The 21,076-nt window shown below is 46.0% G+C and overlaps 1 protein-coding gene across 1 annotated transcript in view; it reads right to left on the minus strand.

Moving 5' to 3' along the window:
* Nucleotides 1-18,765, minus strand: part of LMNTD1 (lamin tail domain containing 1) — an 84,409-nt gene extending 65,644 nt beyond the window's left edge. The window contains exons 1-2 of the mRNA XM_060258532.1: nt 18,697-18,765; nt 16,895-16,996 (exon numbers count right to left, since the gene is read on the minus strand). Of these exons, the coding sequence (XP_060114515.1) occupies nt 16,895-16,996; nt 18,697-18,765 (171 nt within the window). The remainder of the gene's footprint in view (nt 1-16,894; nt 16,997-18,696) is intronic.
* Between the last annotated feature and the right edge of the window lie 2,311 nt (nt 18,766-21,076).

The following is a 21,076-nucleotide window of genomic DNA, read 5'->3' on the forward strand; positions in this document are numbered from 1 at the left end:
TTGGAGAATGCATTTAAAGTTCAAGTGGCTTTCTTTCCCCCATCTATTGGCCTTTCTTCCTCCCTTTCAGCTCTCAAATATCTGACATTCATGTCTCGTGGCTCTCAAACATCTGACATTCATGACTCGTGGCTCTCAAACATCTGACATTTATTCTATGTGGCTCTTATTTTAAGCAAGATTGCAGCTTCTGAATTTGCGTCAAGGGCAGCCCTATGTAGAGGGCGTTACATTAGTCTAATCTCAAGGTGACCGTCGCATGGATCACTGTTGCCAAGTCGCTGTGCTCCAGGTATGGAACCATCTGCCTTATCTGCCTAAGATGATAAAATGTGGATTTGGCAGTGGCTGCTACTTGGGCCTCTATTGTCAGTGGAGGCTCCAGGAGCACCCCTAAGCTCTTGACCCTAGAAGCTGGTGCTAAAGGCGCCCCATTAAAGATCAGCAAAGGGATCTCTCTCCCCAGTCTGTCATGACTTAGGCACAGAACTTCCGTCTTTGGATTCAATTTCAGTTGACTCTGCCTGAGCCATTTCACCACAGCTTGCAGTGCCAGGTTCAGATTTTCTGGGGCACAGCCAGAATAGACTCCCATCAATAGATACAGCTGGATGTCATCTGCAGCTCGTATCTCCAGACAATCTGGGCAAGGGGGTGCATGTAGATGTTAAATAACATTGGGGAGAGAACCATCCCCCGAGGCATACCACATACAAGTGGGTGCCTCTGGGACGATTGCTCCCCTATAGCCACTCTTTGCCCCCAGCCTTAGAGAAAAGAGGTAAGTCATTGAAGGGCAGACTCCTGAATCCCCATGTTGGCGAAGCAGTGAGACAGTAGTTGGTGGTTGACTGTATCAAATGCAGTCAGCAGATCTAATAGCAACAGCACTGCCGAACCGCCCTGATGCAGATGTCTCAAGAGATCATCCATGACGGCAACCATGTAGGGATTCTTGGACACTTCCATTTCTGTATGTATGATATTCTGGTTGCCATAGTCATGTACCGAAATAGAGTTCCATAACTTCTTTCCAACTTATTGTCCGTAAGAGGGACTGTGGTTTCAATTGTATATTAATCTTTTAAAACTTTTGTATTTAAATTTGTATTTGTGTCCTTTTTTGTTGTTGCTTTCTTACAAGTCCACCACATGTGGTAAAATGTCCCATAATGATTACATTTCCAACATAAACTAAAAGTATATTTGTACATTCTAGAAAATTTCTCCAGAGAAATATACCAATGATATGTTTTGGTTTTTTTTACTCTGAACATAAGAAAAAAACCCTTTTTTGCTGTTTTTAGCATCTTTGGCCAGCCTAAGCGCTTACTGAGCTTTCTATCCTAACTATTTCTCCTAACTATTTCTATCCTAACTATCCTAACTATTTCTCTTCAAGAACTGGTGATTTGTTTATATTCATCCTTGGTTATAATGGCATCCTTCCATTTTCTACATGAGTCTTTTATTTCTCAAGTCTTTAGAGAGCTGTTTATGGAGCCACCTCGGCTTCTTTAGGCTTCTGCCATTTTTTCTTCTCATAGGAATCCTCTGTGATTTTTCTTTCAATATTTCGCTTTTAAGAAACTCCCACCCCTTTTGAGACCCCTTCTTAAGTATTTGTGACCATGGGATTTTTACCCAGCATAGTTTTAAGTTTGTCGGCTTGCTTTTCTGAAGTCTAACATATATGTCTGACTACATACAGTTTTCCCTTCCCTAAGACTGTAAATTCCAAAATCACATGGTCACTACTGCCCAGGGTGCCCACTATTTCCACCTCATCAACCAATTCTTCCTTGTTTGTGAAAATCAAATCCAAAATAGCAGATCCCCTTGTTTCCTTCTCCATTTTCTGGAAAAGGAAGTTTTCATCAACAGAAGTCAGGAATTTATTTGGCCTTTCATTTTTAGCAGGGTTGGACTTCCAACAGATGTCTGGGTAATTGAAATTGCCCATAGTAACTGTGTCCTCTTGGAGAACTTTGCAATCTGTTGAAGGAGTACCTCATCCAAGTTCTCTGCCTGGCTTGATGGTCTATAGCAGACCCCCACAATAATATCACTGTTATTTCTTACTCCTTTTATTTTTACCCAGAGACTCTCAACTGATCGCCCGAGCTCTGATTCACATTGCCATGCTGAGATTCACATGCTCAGATTCACATATTCTGCAAAGCTTTAGTGTTCTTATCCCCAGAGCCCCAAGCGTTTTAACCTTTCTGTTGTGTCCTAGGTTCAAATGGAGAACTGTTACTTTTGGAGGGAACTGTTACTTTTGGAGGGAAGCTGAACAAGCCAAGCTTGTACTCCACACCAGGGTTCCAGAGAAGGCCTAAGCGTGCCCAATCAGGGGAAGGATTGAAACATAAGTACCCAATCAACATCTAGGCTCATATTGTACCCTGATAGGCCCTTAGGCCTCTGTAAATAGCCAATCTATGTACATAGTTAAGGTCCAATCAGAAGGGGGCAAGAATTGTATAAAAGGAGCGGGAGGTTTGAATAGAGCTCAGTCTGTGTTGGTGTTCCTGAAGTAAAGCTTGCTGAAATCACTCTCCGACTCTGGTCTCTTACTGCGCCGACCCCAGTACTTTACACTGGCGACGAAGGTGGGATGCCAGTAAGAACCAGCAAAAGAACCAGGAACATGGAAAGGTGGCTAAATCCAAGCCATCTGGGTCCCCACCTCCGCTCTGCGCACACCCCATCTCGCAAGCCGCCCAGACACGCTGCCAAGAATGGAGGCTCCAGCCAACCTCCTGCAGCCCTTTAGCATCGATCGCCCCGAGCTGTGGGACTCGTGGGTCGAAGGCTTCCAGTCATACCTGACCTTCCGGAAGATTACAGAGTGTGGCACGGAGACCGTGGACTTAGCCAGAGCTCTTCTCCAACCCAGGAAGCTCTCAGAGACGCCGGTGGACGACATCATCAGCGCTCTGGAGAAGTATTTCCAGCCCCAGCCAACCAAGCTCACCCGGCACTGGGACTTCCGACAAAGGACACAGAAGGCAAGCGAAACCACGATGGCGTTCTTGACAAGCCTGCGCCGGGTGGCAAGCCGATGCAGTTTCGCAGACCTCAACGAAGCCCTTCTCGACCAGTTTGTATGGGGCTTGAGGGACGAAAAACTAGTACAGAAACTCCTGTCCCTCTCCGAGTGCGACCTAACAAAGGCAATCGATGTGGCCACCAGCTGGGAGAAGGGCAGATCAGCAGGGCCACGGCTGACAAGACAGGCTGCGGCACACCAGATTAACCCTGAACCATCTACAGAGGACTCAGACAAGGACAAAGCTCTACAAACCGGCTATCGTTCAGCAGGAAGGAAGACCACCCATACCCCACAGGGCATGAGACACAAGACACCACCTGCATGTGCAAGCTGCGGGGGCCAGCACGAGCGAAAGACCTGCCAATTCTGGAATGCCACCTGTCGACTCTGCAGCAAGGAAGGCCACATCGCCTGCACCTGCAGATCCACATCCCGAGCACGCGTCCCGCAAAGATCTGCGCACTCCGAAGGCCAGCCAGACTTCGAGACCGACGCTCTCCACGCCCACCAATACCCGGTACAGTACCTACCCTCGCCAGTCAGGCCCTCCAAAATCCGGGTCAATGTAGAGATCGGGGGGGGGGGTGCCCTGCCAAATGGAGGTGGACTCTGGGTCAGCATCATCTATTATAGCGGCAGAGACATTTTTTAAAATCCCCACCAGGCTGAGGCCTCGTCTCAGGGACCCGGGGTTTACCTTAGTGGACTTCCAGAAGAATAAGGTGCCTATCTTGGGAGTGGGCCCGGTCCCAGTCGAATACAAGGGGTTCAAGGGCCAGCTACAAGTGCTTGTGGTCAAGAACCACCTTACAAACCTTTTGGGTCTCGACTGGTTCAAGCCCCTGGGAATAGAGATCAGGGGGGTCAATAAGACTGTCGGAGTGGACTTTAACAAGGTTTGCGAAGAGTTCCCGGCCGTTTTCGATGGCACCTTGGGCTACTACACGGGTCCCCCGGTTACACTACACCTCGACCCCACAGTGCGGCCTATTAGGCTTAAAGCGCGGCGAGTTCCATTCGCGCTCAAGCCTAAAATTGAGGAGGAACTGGATAAACTGATTGCACAGGGAATACTAGAGCCTGTCACCCACGCAGCCTGGGAAACGCCCATCGTGACTCCAGTCAAGCTCAGTGGGGAAGTGCGGATTTGTGCAGACTATAAGTGCACCCTCAACAAGGCTCTTCAGGCCCACGCATACCCTGTGCCCATCGTCAGCCACGTTTTAGCCACCCTAGCCGGCGCAAAATTTTTTGGCAAGTTGGACTTGGCCCAAGCTTACCAACAGCTGCCGGTGGATGAGGCCACGGCCAACGCCCAAACAATTGTGACCCACCGGGGGGCCTTTAGAGTAAAGCGGTTGCAATTTGGCGTGAGTGTGGCTCCGGGGTTGTTCCAGGAACTCATGGACTCTCTTTTTTTTTTTTTTTAAGTTTTTAATCTGCTTTTATTAAATCCACAAAAAAAAATTAATTACAGAACAAAAAACAACCTATTAGAGGTAGATTATGGTATACCACCATTGTTGTCTTCAAGCAAATAACTTAATTTACTTTACATCAATAGTCATTGATTAATTTCATACAGATCAACCTTTTTCCAGCCAAATATATAGTTTTTCCCATTTCTTTATAGCCTCACATTTTGACATTCCTCTTATCAAATTTGACAGAATATCCATTTCAGCAATATTTAATATCTCACGAATTACATCATCTCGGAGTGGGACAGCTTTCTGTCTCCAATATTTAGCAAAAAGAATCCTGGCCGCTGTCAGGATGTAAACAGAAATGTGCTCGTCTTCCCGCGGTATTTCGTTTCGAATGCACGAAAGCAAAAATATCTCTGGCTTCAGTTGTATATTCACTTTTAACAGTTGTGTTAACAGTCTGTGTATCATAATCCAATTTTTTTTGGTTATTTCACAGTACCACCATAAATGGAAAAACGAACCTATACATTGACCACACTTCCAGCACTTCGGGGAATAGGAGGGATTTATTTTATTCAATTGGGCTGGAGTAATGTACCACCTATGGAAAAGTTTAAAAAAATTTTCTCTAAGCCTAACTGGTTTAATTATACTATAATTATTTTTCCATAGAAGAGTCCATTGTTCTAACGTGATGTTTTTCTCTAAATTCTTGGCCCATTTGATCATTACCGATTTAACCACCTCATCCTCCAGTTTCCTTTGTAAAACATAATTATATACTCTCTTAATCATTTTGCGTGGATGGACTCTCTTTTAAAAGGACTTCCCGGAGTCACTCCATTCTTCGATGATGTGCTGATCGCTGCAGCCTCGCCTGAAGAATTCGCCGCCCGCCTTAGAGGAGTCCTACAACGTTTTGAAACAGCCGGCCTCAAGGTCAAACGGGAGAAGTGCCTCCTGGGCGTGGATCGGGTGGAATTCCTGGGGTTCTCCATCGATGCCCAGGGGGTCCACCCCTCCGACGCCAAGCTGCGTGCCATCAGAGATGCTCCAGCGCCCACCAACAAGCAAGAACTCCAGGCCTTCCTCGGCCTCCTAAACTTTTATCATGCTTTTCTCCCCCACAAGGCAGCGGTGGCCGAACCCCTGCACCGGCTTCTAGACAAGAACCGACCCTGGGCGTGGGGCCGCCAGCACGCTAAAGCCTTCCAGGATATCAAGGGCCTCCTGATGTCCAACTCCATCCTTGCCCATTTCGACGAGACCCTGCCCTTGGTCCTTGCATGCGACGCATCCCCTTATGGCGTGGGGGCAGTTCTGGGCCACCGACTCCCTGATGGGACCGAAGTCCCTATCGCGTACTACTCGCGGACCCTCTCGTCGGCGGAGTGGAACTACGCCCAAATCGACAAAGAAGGGTTGGCAGTTGTGGCCGGCGTCAAAAATTTTCATGATTACATCTACGGCCGGCCCTTTACCCTCTATACGGACCACAAACCCCTCTTGGGCCTCTTTGCATCAGACCGGCAGACCCCTCAGGTGTTGTCCCCACGGGTCCTCCGTTGGTCCATTTTTCTAGCCAGCTACACTTACACCCTAGTGCATCGCCCGGGCAAGGCAATGGGCCATGCTGACGCCCTGAGCCGCTTGCCCTTGCCTGACGTGGATCCCGATCCAGCCCCGGCTCATCAGATCCTACTGATGGACATGCTTCCGGACAGGCCATTGCTCGCCCGTGACGTTGCTGCCCGCTCCGCTCGTGATCCAGTCCTCTCCCGTGTCTTGGACTGGGTGGGGAGGGGGTGGCCCAAGGGCTCGACTGGGCCGGAATTTACTCCGTTTGCAGCCCGGAAAGACGAACTATCCACCCACAAAGGCTGCCTACTATGGGGCAACAGAGTCGTCATCCCCAAACCCTTGCAAGACCAAGTGCTTAGAGCCCTGCACGAGGCACACCCGGGCATAGTCCGCATGAAGGCTCTCGCACGGAGCTATGTCTGGTGGCCCGGCCTCGATGCAGAAATTGAGGCTTGGGTTAAAAGGTGCCCGACATGCCAGGTGTCAAGGCCTGACCCCCCACGTGGCCCAGTGCAACCATGGCAATCCACCAAAAACCCCTGGTCAAGACTGCATATGGACTTTGCTGGCCCCTTCCATGGGCGGACTCTACTCATACTAGTGGATTCATACTCCAAGTGGTTGGAGGTGGTCCAGGTGCCCTCGCCATCATCGCAGGCAACCATCACGGCTCTGAGGGCCATCTTTGCAACCCACGGGTTGCCGGAGACCATCGTCACCGACAACGGCACAGCATTCACGTCCGCAATGTTCCAGGACTTCTTAGCCAGGAACCTCATCAGGCACATTCGCTCTGCCCCGTTTCATCCAGCCACCAACGGCCAGGCAGAGCGGATGGTGCGCACAGCAAAGGAGGCCTTGAACCGTCTGGGCCCCTCAGACTGGCCAAAAGACTTGGCGTGTTTCCTAATGGCCTACCGGACCACACCCACCGCCTCCACAGGTCGCAGTCCAGCTGAACTCCTCATGGGCCGCCGCATCACCACCCTGCTGGACAAGCTGCACCCTGACCGAGCCCCAGACAGGCGACCGGCGCCGGAACACCTTAAAGCCCCCAGAGGGTTCTACCCAGGTGAGACAGTGTGGGCACGGAACTATGCCACCACTGGCCCCGCCTGGCTCCCTGGAAAGGTGGACCACGTCACAGGACCGGTCTCCTATGCAGTGACCTTGGAGGGTGGACATCTCCTGAGGCGACACATCGACCAACTCCGTGGTCGCCTGCCTGCCGGGGAGCCAAGGTCAGAGGCTCCAGATCCGGACAACGTAAGTCCCCGTGAGCCTGACACAGAACAGGGTTCCGTGGAGCCCGCTTCGGCCCAGCAGGAGGAGACCCCCGACCGCGCAGCTGAACCCAGGTCTTCCGGGGCCGCCGTCCCAGATGTCTCCAGCTCTGCAGCCGCGGAACCACCAACCGAGTCAGAACGCCCAGTCCCCTCGGAGCTCCGACGCTCGACACGAGACCGCCGCCCTCCGGCATATCTCCAGGACTATGTCACCTGATAGCTGGAACTATGGGGGGAGGGGTGTTGTGTCCTAGGTTCAAATGGAGAACTGTTACTTTTGGAGGGAACTGTTACTTTTGGAGGGAAGCTGAACAAGCCAAGCTTGTACTCCACACCAGGGTTCCAGAGAAGGCCTAAGCGTGCCCAATCAGGGGAAGGATTGAAACATAAGTAGCCAATCAACATCTAGGCTCATACTGTACCCTGATAGGCCCTTAGGCCTCTGTAAATAGCCAATCTATGTACATAGTTAAGGTCCAATCAGAAGGGGGCAAGAATTGTATAAAAGGAGCGGGAGGTTTGAATAGAGCTCAGTCTGTGTTGGTGTTCCTGAAGTAAAGCTTGCTGAAATCACTCTCCGACTCTGGTCTCTTACTGCGCCGACCCCAGTACTTTACACTTTCTTTATAGGGAAAGTGTTCCAAACCTTTAATCATTCTAGTTGCCCTTTTCTGCACTTTTTCCAATGCTATAATATCCTTTTTTAAGTGCGGTGACCAGAATTGCACACAGTTTTCCAAATGAGACCGCACCATCGATTTATACAGGGGCATTATGATACTGGCTGATTTGTTTTCAATTCCCTTCCTTATAATTCCCAGCATGGCATTGGCCTTTTTTTATTGCAATCACACAATGTCTTGACATTTCCAGTGAGTTATCTACTATGACCCCAAGATCCCACTCTTGGTCAGTCTCTGCCAGTTCACACCCCATCAATTTGTATTTGTAGCTGGGATTTTTGGCCTCAATGTGCATTATTTTGCACTTGGCCACATTGAACCTCATCTGCCATATTGATGCCCACTCACCCAGCCTCAACAGATCCCTTTGGAGTGCCGCACAATCCTCTCTGGTTCTCACCACCCTGAACAATTTAGTGTCATCTGCAAACTTAGCCACTTCACTGCTTACTCCCAACTCCAAATCATCAATGAACAAGTTAAAGAGCATAGGACCCAGTACTGAGCCCTGCGGCACCCCACTACTTACCGTCTTCCACTGCGAAGATTGCTATTTATACTCACTCTCTGTTTCCTATTAATTAGTCAGTTTTTGATCCACAAGAGAACTTGTCCTTTTACTCCATGACTCTCGAGCTTACTAAGGAGCCTTTGATGAGTAACTTTATCTAAAGCTTTCTGGAAGTCAAGGTAAACAACATCTATTGGGTCCCCTTTGTCCACATGTTTGTTCACCCCCTCAAAGAACTCAAACAGGTTAGTGAGGCAAGATCTTCCCTTACAGAACCCATGCTGAGTCTTCCTCAATAACTTGTGTTCATCAATGTGCCTACTCATTCTGTCCTTGATAATGGTTTCTACCAGCTTTCCAGGTATTGAAGTCAGACTGACTGGCCTGTAATTTCCTGGATCTCCTCTGGAACCCTTTTTAAAGATGGGGGTGACATTTGCTACCTTCCAGTCCTCAGGAACAGAGGCAGATTTCAATGAAAGATTACATATTTTTGTCAGGAGATCCACAAGTTCAACTTTGAGTTCTTTCAGAACTCTTGGATGTATGCCATCCGGGCCTGGTGATTTATTAGTTTTTAATTTGTCTGTCAGTTGTACGACCTCCTCTCTTGTCCCCTCAGTCTGACTCAGGTCTTTCAATACCCCTTCCAAAATTAGTGGTTCTGGAGTGGGCAAAAACTTCTCATTTTCCTCAGTGAAGATGGATGCAAAAAAATGCATTCAGCTTAGCCATTTCCCTAACCTCCTTCAGTAATCCTTTTATCCCTTGATCATCCAAGGGCCCCACTGCCTCCCTGGCTGGTTTCCTGCTACTAATATATTTGAAATTTTTTTGGTCTTTATGTTTTTTGCAATATGCTCCTCATAGTCCCTTTTTGCCTGCCTGATTAGTCTTGCATTTGATTTGCAACACCCTGTGTTCCCTTTTATTTATCTCACTTGGATTAGCTTTCCATCGCTTAAAGGAGTCCTTCTTACCTTTTATGGCTTCCATTACTTTGTTTGTTAACCATTCAGGTCTTTTCTTGTACCTATTTGTCCCTTTCCTGACTTGCGGTATATATTTTATCTGACCTTCTAGGATCGTAGTTTTAACTGCCTCCAAGCTTCCCCAAGGCTTTTGACCGTATTTACTTTTCCTTTCAGTTTCCTCTTCACATGCCTCCTCATCTCAGAGAATTTACCCCTTTTAAAGTCAAAAGTGGTTGTGATGGTCTTTTGGGGCAACGCTCTATTTATAGAAATGGTGAAATCAATAACGTTATGGTCACTGCTCCCAAGCGGTGCGATCACTTTTACATCTCTCACCAGGTCTTGGGCATTACTTAGGATCAAATCCAGGATCGCCCCACCCCTGGTAGGTTCTGTGACCATCTGCTCCAGAGCACAGTCATTGAGAGCATCTAGAAACTCGATCTCTTTCTCTCTATCAGAACACATATTGACCCAATCAATCTGCAGGTAGTTAAAATCACCTCTTATGACATAGTTTTTACGTTTAGCCACTACCTTTAATCCTTCCATCATATTATAATCATCCTCTATCTTTTGATTTGGTGGGCGATAACAAACTCCCATAGTTAAATTTCCTTTTGGGCCCACTATTTCGACCCAAAGCATTTCTAGAAGGGAATCTAATTCTCTGACCTCAATCTTACCGGACTGTATACCCTCTCTGACATACAGAGCACTCCACCTCCAACACCTCCACAGTTAGTATGTGTGGGAAGATCCTGGAACCGATTGCTGAGCAGCAGAGGCTCAGAACATCTCCTGATTTTCCTGCTTTATCGGGTTACATTTTTCCATGAACCCTCTTCCTGTGTTGGGTTCTCTTCCAGTTGCTGAGACACGACTTCCTCTTCCTCCTGTTGTCCTTTCAAGAGCGTTTCATGGGTTCTTTAAAGAAAATCCTCACCTTCCTTTAGACACTGTAGTGTGGACAATCATGCCTCCAGTCCCCGTATCTTCTCCTCTAGCAGGGCTACTAATTTGCACTTGCTGCAAGTGTAATTGCTGCTACTCTCAGGTAGAAATACAAACATCCCAGAGACATTACACTTTGCTGCCTTGGCTCCCTCACCAGCCATGCTGCTGCAATCCATTTCAAAATTTGCTCTCTTTATCATGACTTCCCTGTAAATTCCACTACCAACTGCCAGTTGAGACTACTTCTGAGGAACTACCTACCTTCCTACAGAACCCCCAGGATGGACCCCCAGGCTCTCACCCTTCAGCTTGCACCAAAGACTCATGCCTCTGGCAAGAATGAGCCTTGCAATAGAAAGGCTCAAGCTCCCACCCACCTCTCACTCAACAGCCAGAGCAACAGTAGAAGGTAGGGCCAGCAATCAACCCCAGGCAAACAGGCCCTCCTCTTTTAGCAAAAACTACAAAAAAGACACAGAAAAGCAATCAGAAACCCCTCTCCAGCAGGCTCCAAGTACTCACACAGATCTCTCCTGCAGCACCCTCATACACTTCTCTTCCACAGCAACCCTAGGTGATGCTCCCCAGCAGTTTTAAAAAAGCAGAACCAACACTCACCTCATCAGCAGTTCTGTCTCAGCTCCAAGCATGTTCCTTTCATGCCGCTGAGCCACTTCTGCCTCTGGAAAGGAGGAGCCTTGCAATTTGACTCATCAATCAGAGCAACAGCAGAGGGTGGGGCCAGCAATCAACCCCAGGCAAAAAGGCCCTCCTCTATCAGCAACAACTCATCAGCAGTTCTGTCCCAGCTCCAATCACCTTCCTCTAATGCAGCTGAGCCACTTCTGCCTCTGGTAAGTAGGAGCCTTGCAATTTAAAGGCAAAGTTCTCCTTAAGATTAGAGTTTAAATAAATTCCAAACCCTTTGTCCACATACATTCCCTTTGTTCAATATGTATGTCATATCCAAAGCTTTTAGCCCATTTATAAATAAATTCTTTAGCTTGTTCTTCAAATTCTAATAACAGTTTATACAATTCAGGAATAACCTGTTCATCATTTGTGCATAATTCCAGGGTTTTTTTTGTAGCAGGATCTCCTTTGCATATTAAGCCACACATCCCTGATGTAGCCAATCTTCCAAGAGCTTATAGTAGGCCCTGTAATAAGAGCCCTGTAAGCTCTTGGAGGATTGGCTACATCAAGGTTGTGTGGCCTAATATGCAAAGGAATTCCTGCTACAAAAAAAAGCCCTGCATAATTCTACATCAAATTCAGACTGATTGCTCAAAATCATGATAACTTTTATCAGCTAAGTAATGCCCAAGACCTGGTGAGAGATGTAAAAGTGATTGCACCGCTTGGGAGCAGTGACCATAACGTTATTGATTTCACCTCTATAAATAGAGCGTTGCCAGTTTGAGGTAGTGGTTAAGTGCGTGGACTTAACAGAGAGCTAATTTGGTGTAGTGGTTAAGTGTGTGGACTCTTATTTGGGAGAACCGGGTTTGATTCCCCCCTCCTCCACTTGCACCTGCTGGAATGGCCTTGGGTCAGCCATAGCTGCCACAGAGGTTGTTCTTGAAAGGCAGCTGCTGTGAGAGCCCTCTCAGCCCCACCCACCTCACAGGGTGTCTGTTGTGGGGGGAGAAGATAAAGGAGAACATTTCAATGGCCTCTGGTGCAGATGTAAAGACAGGCTGACATCTTCACAGAGAAGAGAAGACACGATGCAGCTCAATACTGGCAAGGAGAAGATTTCTGCTGTCAAAACCTCTCTAAGATTAAAGGGAGATCAAAGAGATGAACCACACATACCTTAAAGGTGGCTCTTTAGGAGTTTTTCTGCAGAAACAGATGTTTTTGCTGTCAGCTTTCCAATCTTGAGCAACCTGGGGTCCAGGAATTTACAGCTTAGCTCACAGCTGTGTTTGAATTCCTGACAAGGATACAAAATCTGACTGTCCCCACTTTTTAAGATTTATGAATATAATTATCTTCAGATAAAAAGAGATTTTCTCAAAGACAAAGATGCAACAATTTGCTATGAGGTAACCTCTTTTGGGGGGATTATAGAAATGTCCAAAGGATTTATGGAATTAATAATGATTCTCAAAAAGCTTAAATAAGAGGGTACTTTTAAACAGGTGGAACGATTATTTTTTTCCATAACTTTCCCTCCTAATTTTACTTTTGATGCATATACGTATGGTGTGAAGTTCATAGCTGTGAAAAGAAATCTGTCATGGGAATGTTTTTTCTATTTATTTTAGAGGACTGTTTGTAATTGGAAAATAAGCCTCTCACACTTTGGTTGCTATGGTGATATGATACAAACGGTGGAGAATTAAAAGTGGAAGTGTTTGTCCTAAAAATATCTCAGAGCTTCCAGGACATTTGTTTATCTGTCTCTATTAGGGATGATCAGAGACCAGAAATATTGAGGTACATATAGGTTCATGGTTTGTGGTTTTCATAGACCACTAATTTCCATGGACTTTTCTGTTTAATGGACTAGTTCATGGTTCTCTTGCTCTCCTGGCCTGGTGGCTGGTCAAACATCAGCCAAAACTTAGGAGTGTACTCTCTGACCACTGTAGTGGTTCAGAGGGTGGGGGAAGCATCCTCCCCTTCCTCACACCAACCCCATGGTAATGCTCTTGCCTTGACTACACCCTTCTGTGGGCTTTCCCAGCCCAGCACCGGAAAGCAGCATTGTCTTCCACTTTCTTCGGTCCCATGGTTCTGTTTGCAGTCTTCTGCCCCCTCCCCAGGGACTCTTGTGTGGCAGAATGCTAAGTGTGCCACCACAATGATGTCTGTAGGGGTGCAAACCCTCAATACCCATCTTCCCCTAGTTTCAGGGGGTGGTCAAAACAACTTCTTGGGGCCCGGGAGTAGGTCACCCACCTCCTCCCCTGGTGAGGGGAACTTGGGCAGTGACCCACTTCACTCCTCCTTGGGCCAGGGCTGGGAGGCAACCCCTACTCATCACTGCATTGGAGTAATGGATTCTGGGAGTGGCCAATGCTTTCCTTGGTCCCAGGTGGGAGGCAGTCACCTGCCAGATTTTGGGGACATGGATTCTGGGGGTGGTCAACTCCTCTCCTTGGGCCCAGCTGGGAAGTAGTCACCTGCCAGATGTTGAAGACACGGATTCTAGGGGTGGTCGACTCTTCTTTTAGAGCCTGACTGGGAGGCAGTGTCAGACTCTACTGTTATGATATGATGCTAATATTATAATGTATGCCTGGCTCAAACTGCTGTGGGCTACTTGACCTGACCTACTCCATTTTCTAACATCTGTTACTAACCCCAATGTAGAAACCTTACAAATCAAAGTAGAATTGAAGTTGTTGTTAACCCTGCTGTGAGTTCCTGTCCTTGGTACTAACACTTGCAACAATCCTTTGAAGATAAAATGCCTCAGGGACAGCTAGAAGCTATTCCTGTGAGAAAGGGAACCACAGCGAGATAAGAAGGACCTAACTTGTGAAATGTATCGCCCTACTGATGGAATGTAGTCTTGTTTAGAAAAGCCTTTGATGTAATCTTAGTTAAAATGTCTATGCACCAAAGGGAGGGCATCAGTTCCAACGAATTTCTGTTCAGAACCTTTGGACTATCAAAATAAAGCCTTAACGTTGTAACCAATGGAAGTCTGCTTACTTTGAATTTCCATCGTCTGACAGGCAGCCACCAAGCAGATGTTGGGGACACATATTCTGGTGGTGGTTGACCCTTTTCTTTGGTCTTGGCTGGGATGCAGTCATCAGCCAGACATTGGGGACAAAGATTCTGGGGGTGATCAATCCTTCTCCTTGGGATAAAAATGATTGGGACTGACCATCCCCTAGATGAAGAATTTCTATCAGTGAATATTAAGAATGAAAGTAGAATTGTGTTGTATATGAAACCTCATCTGAAACCAAAATCGGTACTGAGTGATGACTACGGTAGGTTTGTGGGTATTGAAATAAACTTCTAGGTGGTAAAGACTATGGTGGTAGGATTATATGCCCCAAATGAAAATAATTAAAAAAAAAAAGACCTGGTGGAGACTTTAACAAACCTACCATATGAAGTTGGTGCTTGGTAGCCAGTTTGAGGTAGTGGTTAAGTGCGTGGACTTAACAGAGAGCCAATTTGGTGTAGTGGTTAAGTGCGTGGACTCTTATTTGGGAGAACCAGGTTTGATTCCCCCCTCCTCCACTTGCACCTGCTGGAATGGCCTTGGGTTAACCATAGCTATCGCAGAGGTTGTCCTTGAAAGGCAGCTGCTGTGAGAGCCCTCTCAGCCCCACCCACCTCACAGGGTGTCTGTTGTGGGGGAGGAAGGTAAAGGAGATTGTAAGCCACTCTGAGTCTCTGATGGGACGGAATATAAATCTGCAATTCTTCTTCTTCTTGGTAGGAGACTGGAATGGTGTGATTTCCCCACAAATGGACAGGAGTGCTGAGAAAGATGTAAAAAATTCTCAAGGTAAACTAACAAAAATATGTTTTGATTTGATGGGCAATTTGGGATTGGTTTATTTATGAAATCAAGAAAATGGTTATTCCAGAGAATATACATATTCTCTGACATAGATCTTTTTCAAGGATAGATATGACTTTGACATATAAAGGCTCTTAATGTACAGATTCTACTAAAAGTATTTCAGATCATAACCCCATGATTATGGTCTGCAAAGGGGAACATAAAGTTTTAGATGGAGAATGAATGATGTTTTGCTACAGAATGAATCAGTTGTTAAAAACTGTAAAAAGAAATTGAAAGGATTCCTTGAAATTAGTACGAATAAGGGTACAGATATAAGAGTAGTCTGGGATGCAAGTAAAGCTTTTATCAGAGGTCATTTTATACAATATAACACCCAATTTAAGAGAGAAAAATAAAAGAAGGTGCAAAAATTTTTAGATGATATAAAAAGAAAAGAAGCGTTAAGGAAATCACCAGGAAATAAACTTGCATCCCAGACCACTCTTAATTCTCAACCAATTAAGACATTGCAACAACAATTATCTATGTTAATGGTAAGAGAAATGGAAACAAGATAAATTTTGAATCTGCATATAAACTGGGGAAATGGTTAGCATATAAGAAAGAGAAAATAAAAGAAAGAGAAAATAAAATGGTACTGAAAATATAGTTAGATACTGTGGCCATACAAAAAGTTTTTTCCCCAGTATTATTCAGATTTCTATAAGTCATAATACTTTATTGGGAAAAAAAGATGATTATATTAAAAAACAAACAAACCAATATTTACCCAAGATCACAGAATAACATATGAACATATGAAGCTGCCTTATACTGAATCAGACCTTTGGTCCATCAAAGTCAGTATTGTCTTCTCAGACTGGCAGCTGCTCTCCAGGGTCTCAAGCTGAGGTTTTTTCACACCTATTTGCCTGGACCCTTTTTTGGAGATGCCAGGGATTGAACCTGGGACCTTCTGCTTCCCAAGCAGATGCTCTACCACTGAGCCACCGTCCCTCCCTAACAGGTTGTGAATGTACCTATTACAATAACACAAATGGTAGAAGCCATATAAAAAATTTAAATCAGGCAAGACTCCAGGACCAGATGGTTTTTCAGGTAATTGTTACCGTTGTTTTGAAGATGAATTTTTACACTTTTACAAAAGGCAATTAATTCTGTTTTACAAGAAGGGAGGATGATGGAGACATGGAAGGAGGCTGATATTGCATTGATATCAAAAGAAGAACAGGATGTGATGTTTCTGAGTAATTATAGACCAATTTCCTTGTTAAATAATGACTATAAGCTATTTACAATTATACCACTGCTCACAATGATACACAGGTTGGGTCCCAAAAAAGGTTGCTAAGCCTAGTCCTGACTCACCAGTTAAAGAGCACTGAGCTGCCCTGTTGGGAAGCATCAAGTTAGAGACATACAATATTTGAGGCTTGAAGATGGTACTGGAAACAACACACACTCCACAGGCAACCTGTGCCATGGCATCTTCCACTCTCCGGAGAAAAAAACTACTCACTCCGGAGACTTCCTTTTCTCGATTTATATCCATGTAGTGTTTGAAGTCAGATGTATCCATTTGCTTCATCCCTCTTAAGATGGTGTTTATTGTATTCACCAAGTGAAAACAATAAACACCAAATGAACTCTCAGCTTCTTCCATTTCTACTTACACAAAGTGTATTCTCTGCAAACTGAGAATGCAAAGAAAAGAACACGAGGATTTCTCCAAGGGCCCTGTATTCAGGCAATGTTAATGACAAACATGAGTGTCTTTATCGAATGGACAATTTAACATTCAAGAGCAAGAAATAATAGTGGGGAATTAAATGGAAAGGTCCACCAGTCTCCACAGATTTCCTTGAATAGTGATCAGGAGCGCAATCACCAGCAAACTGGCAGGCACTGACCTTTAGCCTTTCTTCCAAGGCCTTGATGTGCAGTTGTCTGTTCATATGCTCTGTTTGCAGTTTTTCAATGGTCGTGCTTTTTCCAGCCTCCTCCAAGATAACCTGTTCAAGGAAAAGGAAGGTCTTCTTTAGCACTAAGATAGCAGTCCAACAAAAGCTACTTGGCACATAATCTTGACTGCGCTGCCATATCGTGCAGTCATAACATGAGGGTGAAACAGTGGCCTCTATCAAATTACAATGTACAAAGGGTCTTACCTGTTGCTGTTCCTAAATACCAGCAGAAGACCCTTCTTATAATTATAGGGGGAAGTACCAGATGACAAAAAAGCATAGTATCTCAAAGGAAATAGGATGGTGTTGAAAAAGTGGTACTATAAAATTTGAATGCTGCTAGATTATGTATGCCTTCCCTTTCTACTGGTATATATATATACAGAGAGATGTTGCAAAAACTCCTGCAATTCTCCAGAAAAAAATCTGCCCCAAGAAAACTGCCCTGAAAAGTGGTTTTACAGAGGGATGTGTGGGCTTCATAAAGCAGGACCTTCTTCTGAATATGCATTTCCAAGAGCTGTGTCTGAGGGTACAATCTTAAAAACAAAATTATACACTTAATGAAGTAAATTAGCTTTGAGGAGTGTAATTCTGCTCAGGAGAGCACGCTTAATTGAATTTTGTGCATTGTGTGTTGGTATGTCACATGTACCTTATCAGAATCAGAATACAAATCAGAAGTAAAGTACATGTGTGGATTTTTCTTTTCTTTTTTTTTAAAAAAATACAGGATACCAGACATTCATTTCCATTTTGCTGTCTAAGAATTTTTTAAAAGAATGAGAGCCAATAAATATAAGCTGTCCCCATGATCTAATTACATGTATGGTTTTGTACTTAGCTATAAAAATACTAAAACATGCACAGTAATATAATATGTATAATCCAACCAGATAGAAGATATTGCCCACTGTATTCCATTCTGTCCACTCTATTGTCCCATTCGAAATAAATTGCTGAATCAATTTCTCACAAAGTTTAGCTCAGAAGAGGAATGTATAAAATTGCTGAATCAATTTCTCACGAAGTTCAGCTCAGAAGAGGAATGCATAAAATGGTTATTGGCTGATGCCATTCCAGACGTCACTTTTAAGGTGGCTACTTTCAACTTTTTAGCAATAAAAATAAGGAAGAAGTTGATCGCAGCCATCCATCCAAGAATTTGGGCCAAGTTATAGTCTTACTCTGCCATTCTGTTTTATCTTATGTGTTTTAAATTCTGCTCATAATTTTGCATTTTGCTATGTATTTTAATGATTTTTTTTTTTAATGGCTAGAAGCAAATTGTATATTTCGGGGTGTTTGTTGGGTTGTTATGGCCTACAGCTGAAACAATAAACTACTCTGACGAATATATATAATAAAATAGTGTAGAGAGATAGATAAGCTCCACCCAAGTCCCTCCCCTTTGATGTACCATGGTCCAGCCTGCAGCTTAGCTCAAGATACCCCTCCCTTCCTCTCCATCCTGGAGCAGAGGTGCATCCCTTCCTCCTTCAGAGTCTGCATGGCAGTACAGCGCACATCATGCCAGGTATAGGGGCCGTGGGAGCTCAATGTAGGCACTGCCCAAGGAGGTCCTCAACAAGGCCAAGATGAGCAGTCACCATGCTGAGAGTGCCATGGATGTGGTCCTCTGACTTGAACAGTTCCATCTGATCATGCTGGGCAACTTGTTGGTGGGCAAGTCCTGCCTACTGCATCACTTCCCCAAGGGCCACTGCCTGGGGCCCATCAATTCTGACCCCATGATTGGTGGAGATTGAGCCCAGCGAGAGGATGAAGCTGCTGATGAAGCTGCTGGTCTGGGACATGGTGGGGCAGGAGAGAGTCAGATCAATCACTCATTCCTCTTACTGACATTTGGTAGAAGGCTCACTGATGTCTGAGATCACCAGTCTGTCTTTTTTTGACCGCATGGCACAGTTGGCTGGAGGAAGCTAAAATTCATAAGGATCCCTCCCAGCTGGTCTTTATATTGTCTGGTCTTAAATATGACTTGAAGTCCCAGCATCGGGTTCTCAGAGAGGAAACAAGAAGAACTGGCATGAAATACATTGGGCGTTTTCGCACTGACCTTCAAGTGGCGCGACCACCCTCTTCACACCGGAGGATCTGCGCGGATTTCGCACAAGAAGCGCCGGAGCACCCAAAAGAGCCGGCGACTTCCGTCGCGAAACCCGCTCAAACGGAAACCGCCAAAAAGCAGGAAAACGTTTGAGCGGCTTTTGCGACGGAAGTCGCCGGCTCTTTTGGGTGCTCCGGCGCTTCTTGTGCGAAATCCGCGCAGATCCTCCGGTGTGAAGAGGGTGGTCGCGCCACTTGAAGGTCAGTGCGAAAACGCCCAACGAAACCTCAGCCAAAGATGCTACAACTGCAATATAGTCTGTTATGGTCCTGATAACAGATATATATGAACAGGGGTCGTTTCGTAGAAAGATAGGTGATGGAGCTCATCCAGAATTGTTATGCAGCTGCACTTACTATTCAATGGACAAGGTGGGAAGGAGGAGGTGGAACTCTCGGAAAGGTTCGGGAGCTGTGCTCCTGTGAGCTGCTGCTGAATCCGAGTTCTGTATATGAACTTTTGAAGAAAAGAACAATGCAGGACACACCCACACCCACACACAAAAGCCTTTATTGGCATATATCAGATTATAAACAAACAGATACAGAAATAACAAAAACAATCATATGCAGCTATACATTGGACAATTGATCCTTGATTACCAAACTCAAGAATAAAGCAGACCAGACCAGACCAGAGCACTGGTGATGTTCTACATTGGTATATCTCCTCATTACCCCAGCATGAGCCTTATTTGCTATCTTACTGACTGGCCTTTGTTTTATGCATGAAAACACACAGGGGCCGAGGTCAGATGCACATAAACTGACAAGATGGGCATGGATGAAAGCCAGTTGCATATCGGATTTAATGCGGTTGTCCAAACATCAGCATCTGGCAATGGTCGTTGGCTCGTTCATGTCCCGCACTGCCACAACTGGGACGTGGACTTTTTTTGATAGTACATTAAATCCGGACCAAGAATGCTTCCAACGACTCCCGCACGTACTTTCTATGTTTGAACGCTCCATTGTAGCCGACTCGTCGCAAGCACACATCTGCTTCCCTGCGAGAGCCCACTCCAAATGATATCATTGCGCCAGCAATCGTTGACTCAGCCTTCCAACCTTCCGAGGTCGGTAAAATGAGTATCTAGCTTGCTGGGGGGAAAGTGTAATGACCGGGGAAGGCAATGGCAAACCACCCCATAAAAAGTCTGCAGTGAAAACTTTGTGAAAGTAGCATCACCCCAGAGTCAAAAACGACTGGTGCTTGCACAGGGGACCTTTCCTAAATGGGGAGGGGAGGCAGATTGCCCACCTTTGCCGTCTCCCTGCCAGGCAGGGAGATGGCAAAGGCAGTTCCCGGGCTTCCCACCCCCCCCCCCCTTTAAACACCCAGCAGGGGTGTTTAAATGTGAGAAAAAGGCAGATCACCCACCTTTGCCTTCTCCCCGCCAGGCAGAGAGATGGCAAAGAGAGCTCCCGTGCTCCCCCCCCCCATTTAAACACCTCAGTGGGGTGTTTAAATGGAGGGGGAGGAAGATGACCCACCTTTATGGTCTCCCCACCAGGCGAAGAGACGGCAAAGAGAGTTCCTGTGCTCCCCCCCATTTAAACACCCTGGTGGGGTGTTCATTTTTTGTGACAGTCTACGTTGCCCATTCCGGCTTGTTCTGGCCCATTCTGGCTTTTACCCTGTCCCATTTAAATGGAGGGGGAGGAAGATGACCCACCTTTGCCGTCTCCCCTTCAGGCGGAGGCAGCAAAGAGAGTTGCTGTGCTCCCCTCCTCATTTAAACACCCAGGTGGGGTGTTTAAATGGGGGGGGGGAGGAAGATCACCCACCTTTACTGTCTCCCCGCCAGACGGAGAGACAGCAAAGAGAACTTCCAGGCTTCCCCTCCCTGGCCAGGTGTTTAAATGGGGGGACGGGCAGATAGCCCACTTTTGCTGGCACCTTTTTTTTTTTTTAAGTCAAGCAGGATATCCCACGGTACTGCGCTTGCGCGAGTGCGGAATGCCATCTCAAAAAATGAGGTTCGGTTGAGACCTCTG

Source organism: Heteronotia binoei, chromosome 17, assembly GCF_032191835.1.
Source record: "Heteronotia binoei isolate CCM8104 ecotype False Entrance Well chromosome 17, APGP_CSIRO_Hbin_v1, whole genome shotgun sequence".
In the NCBI taxonomy this organism is placed as follows: Eukaryota; Metazoa; Chordata; class Lepidosauria; order Squamata; family Gekkonidae; genus Heteronotia; species Heteronotia binoei.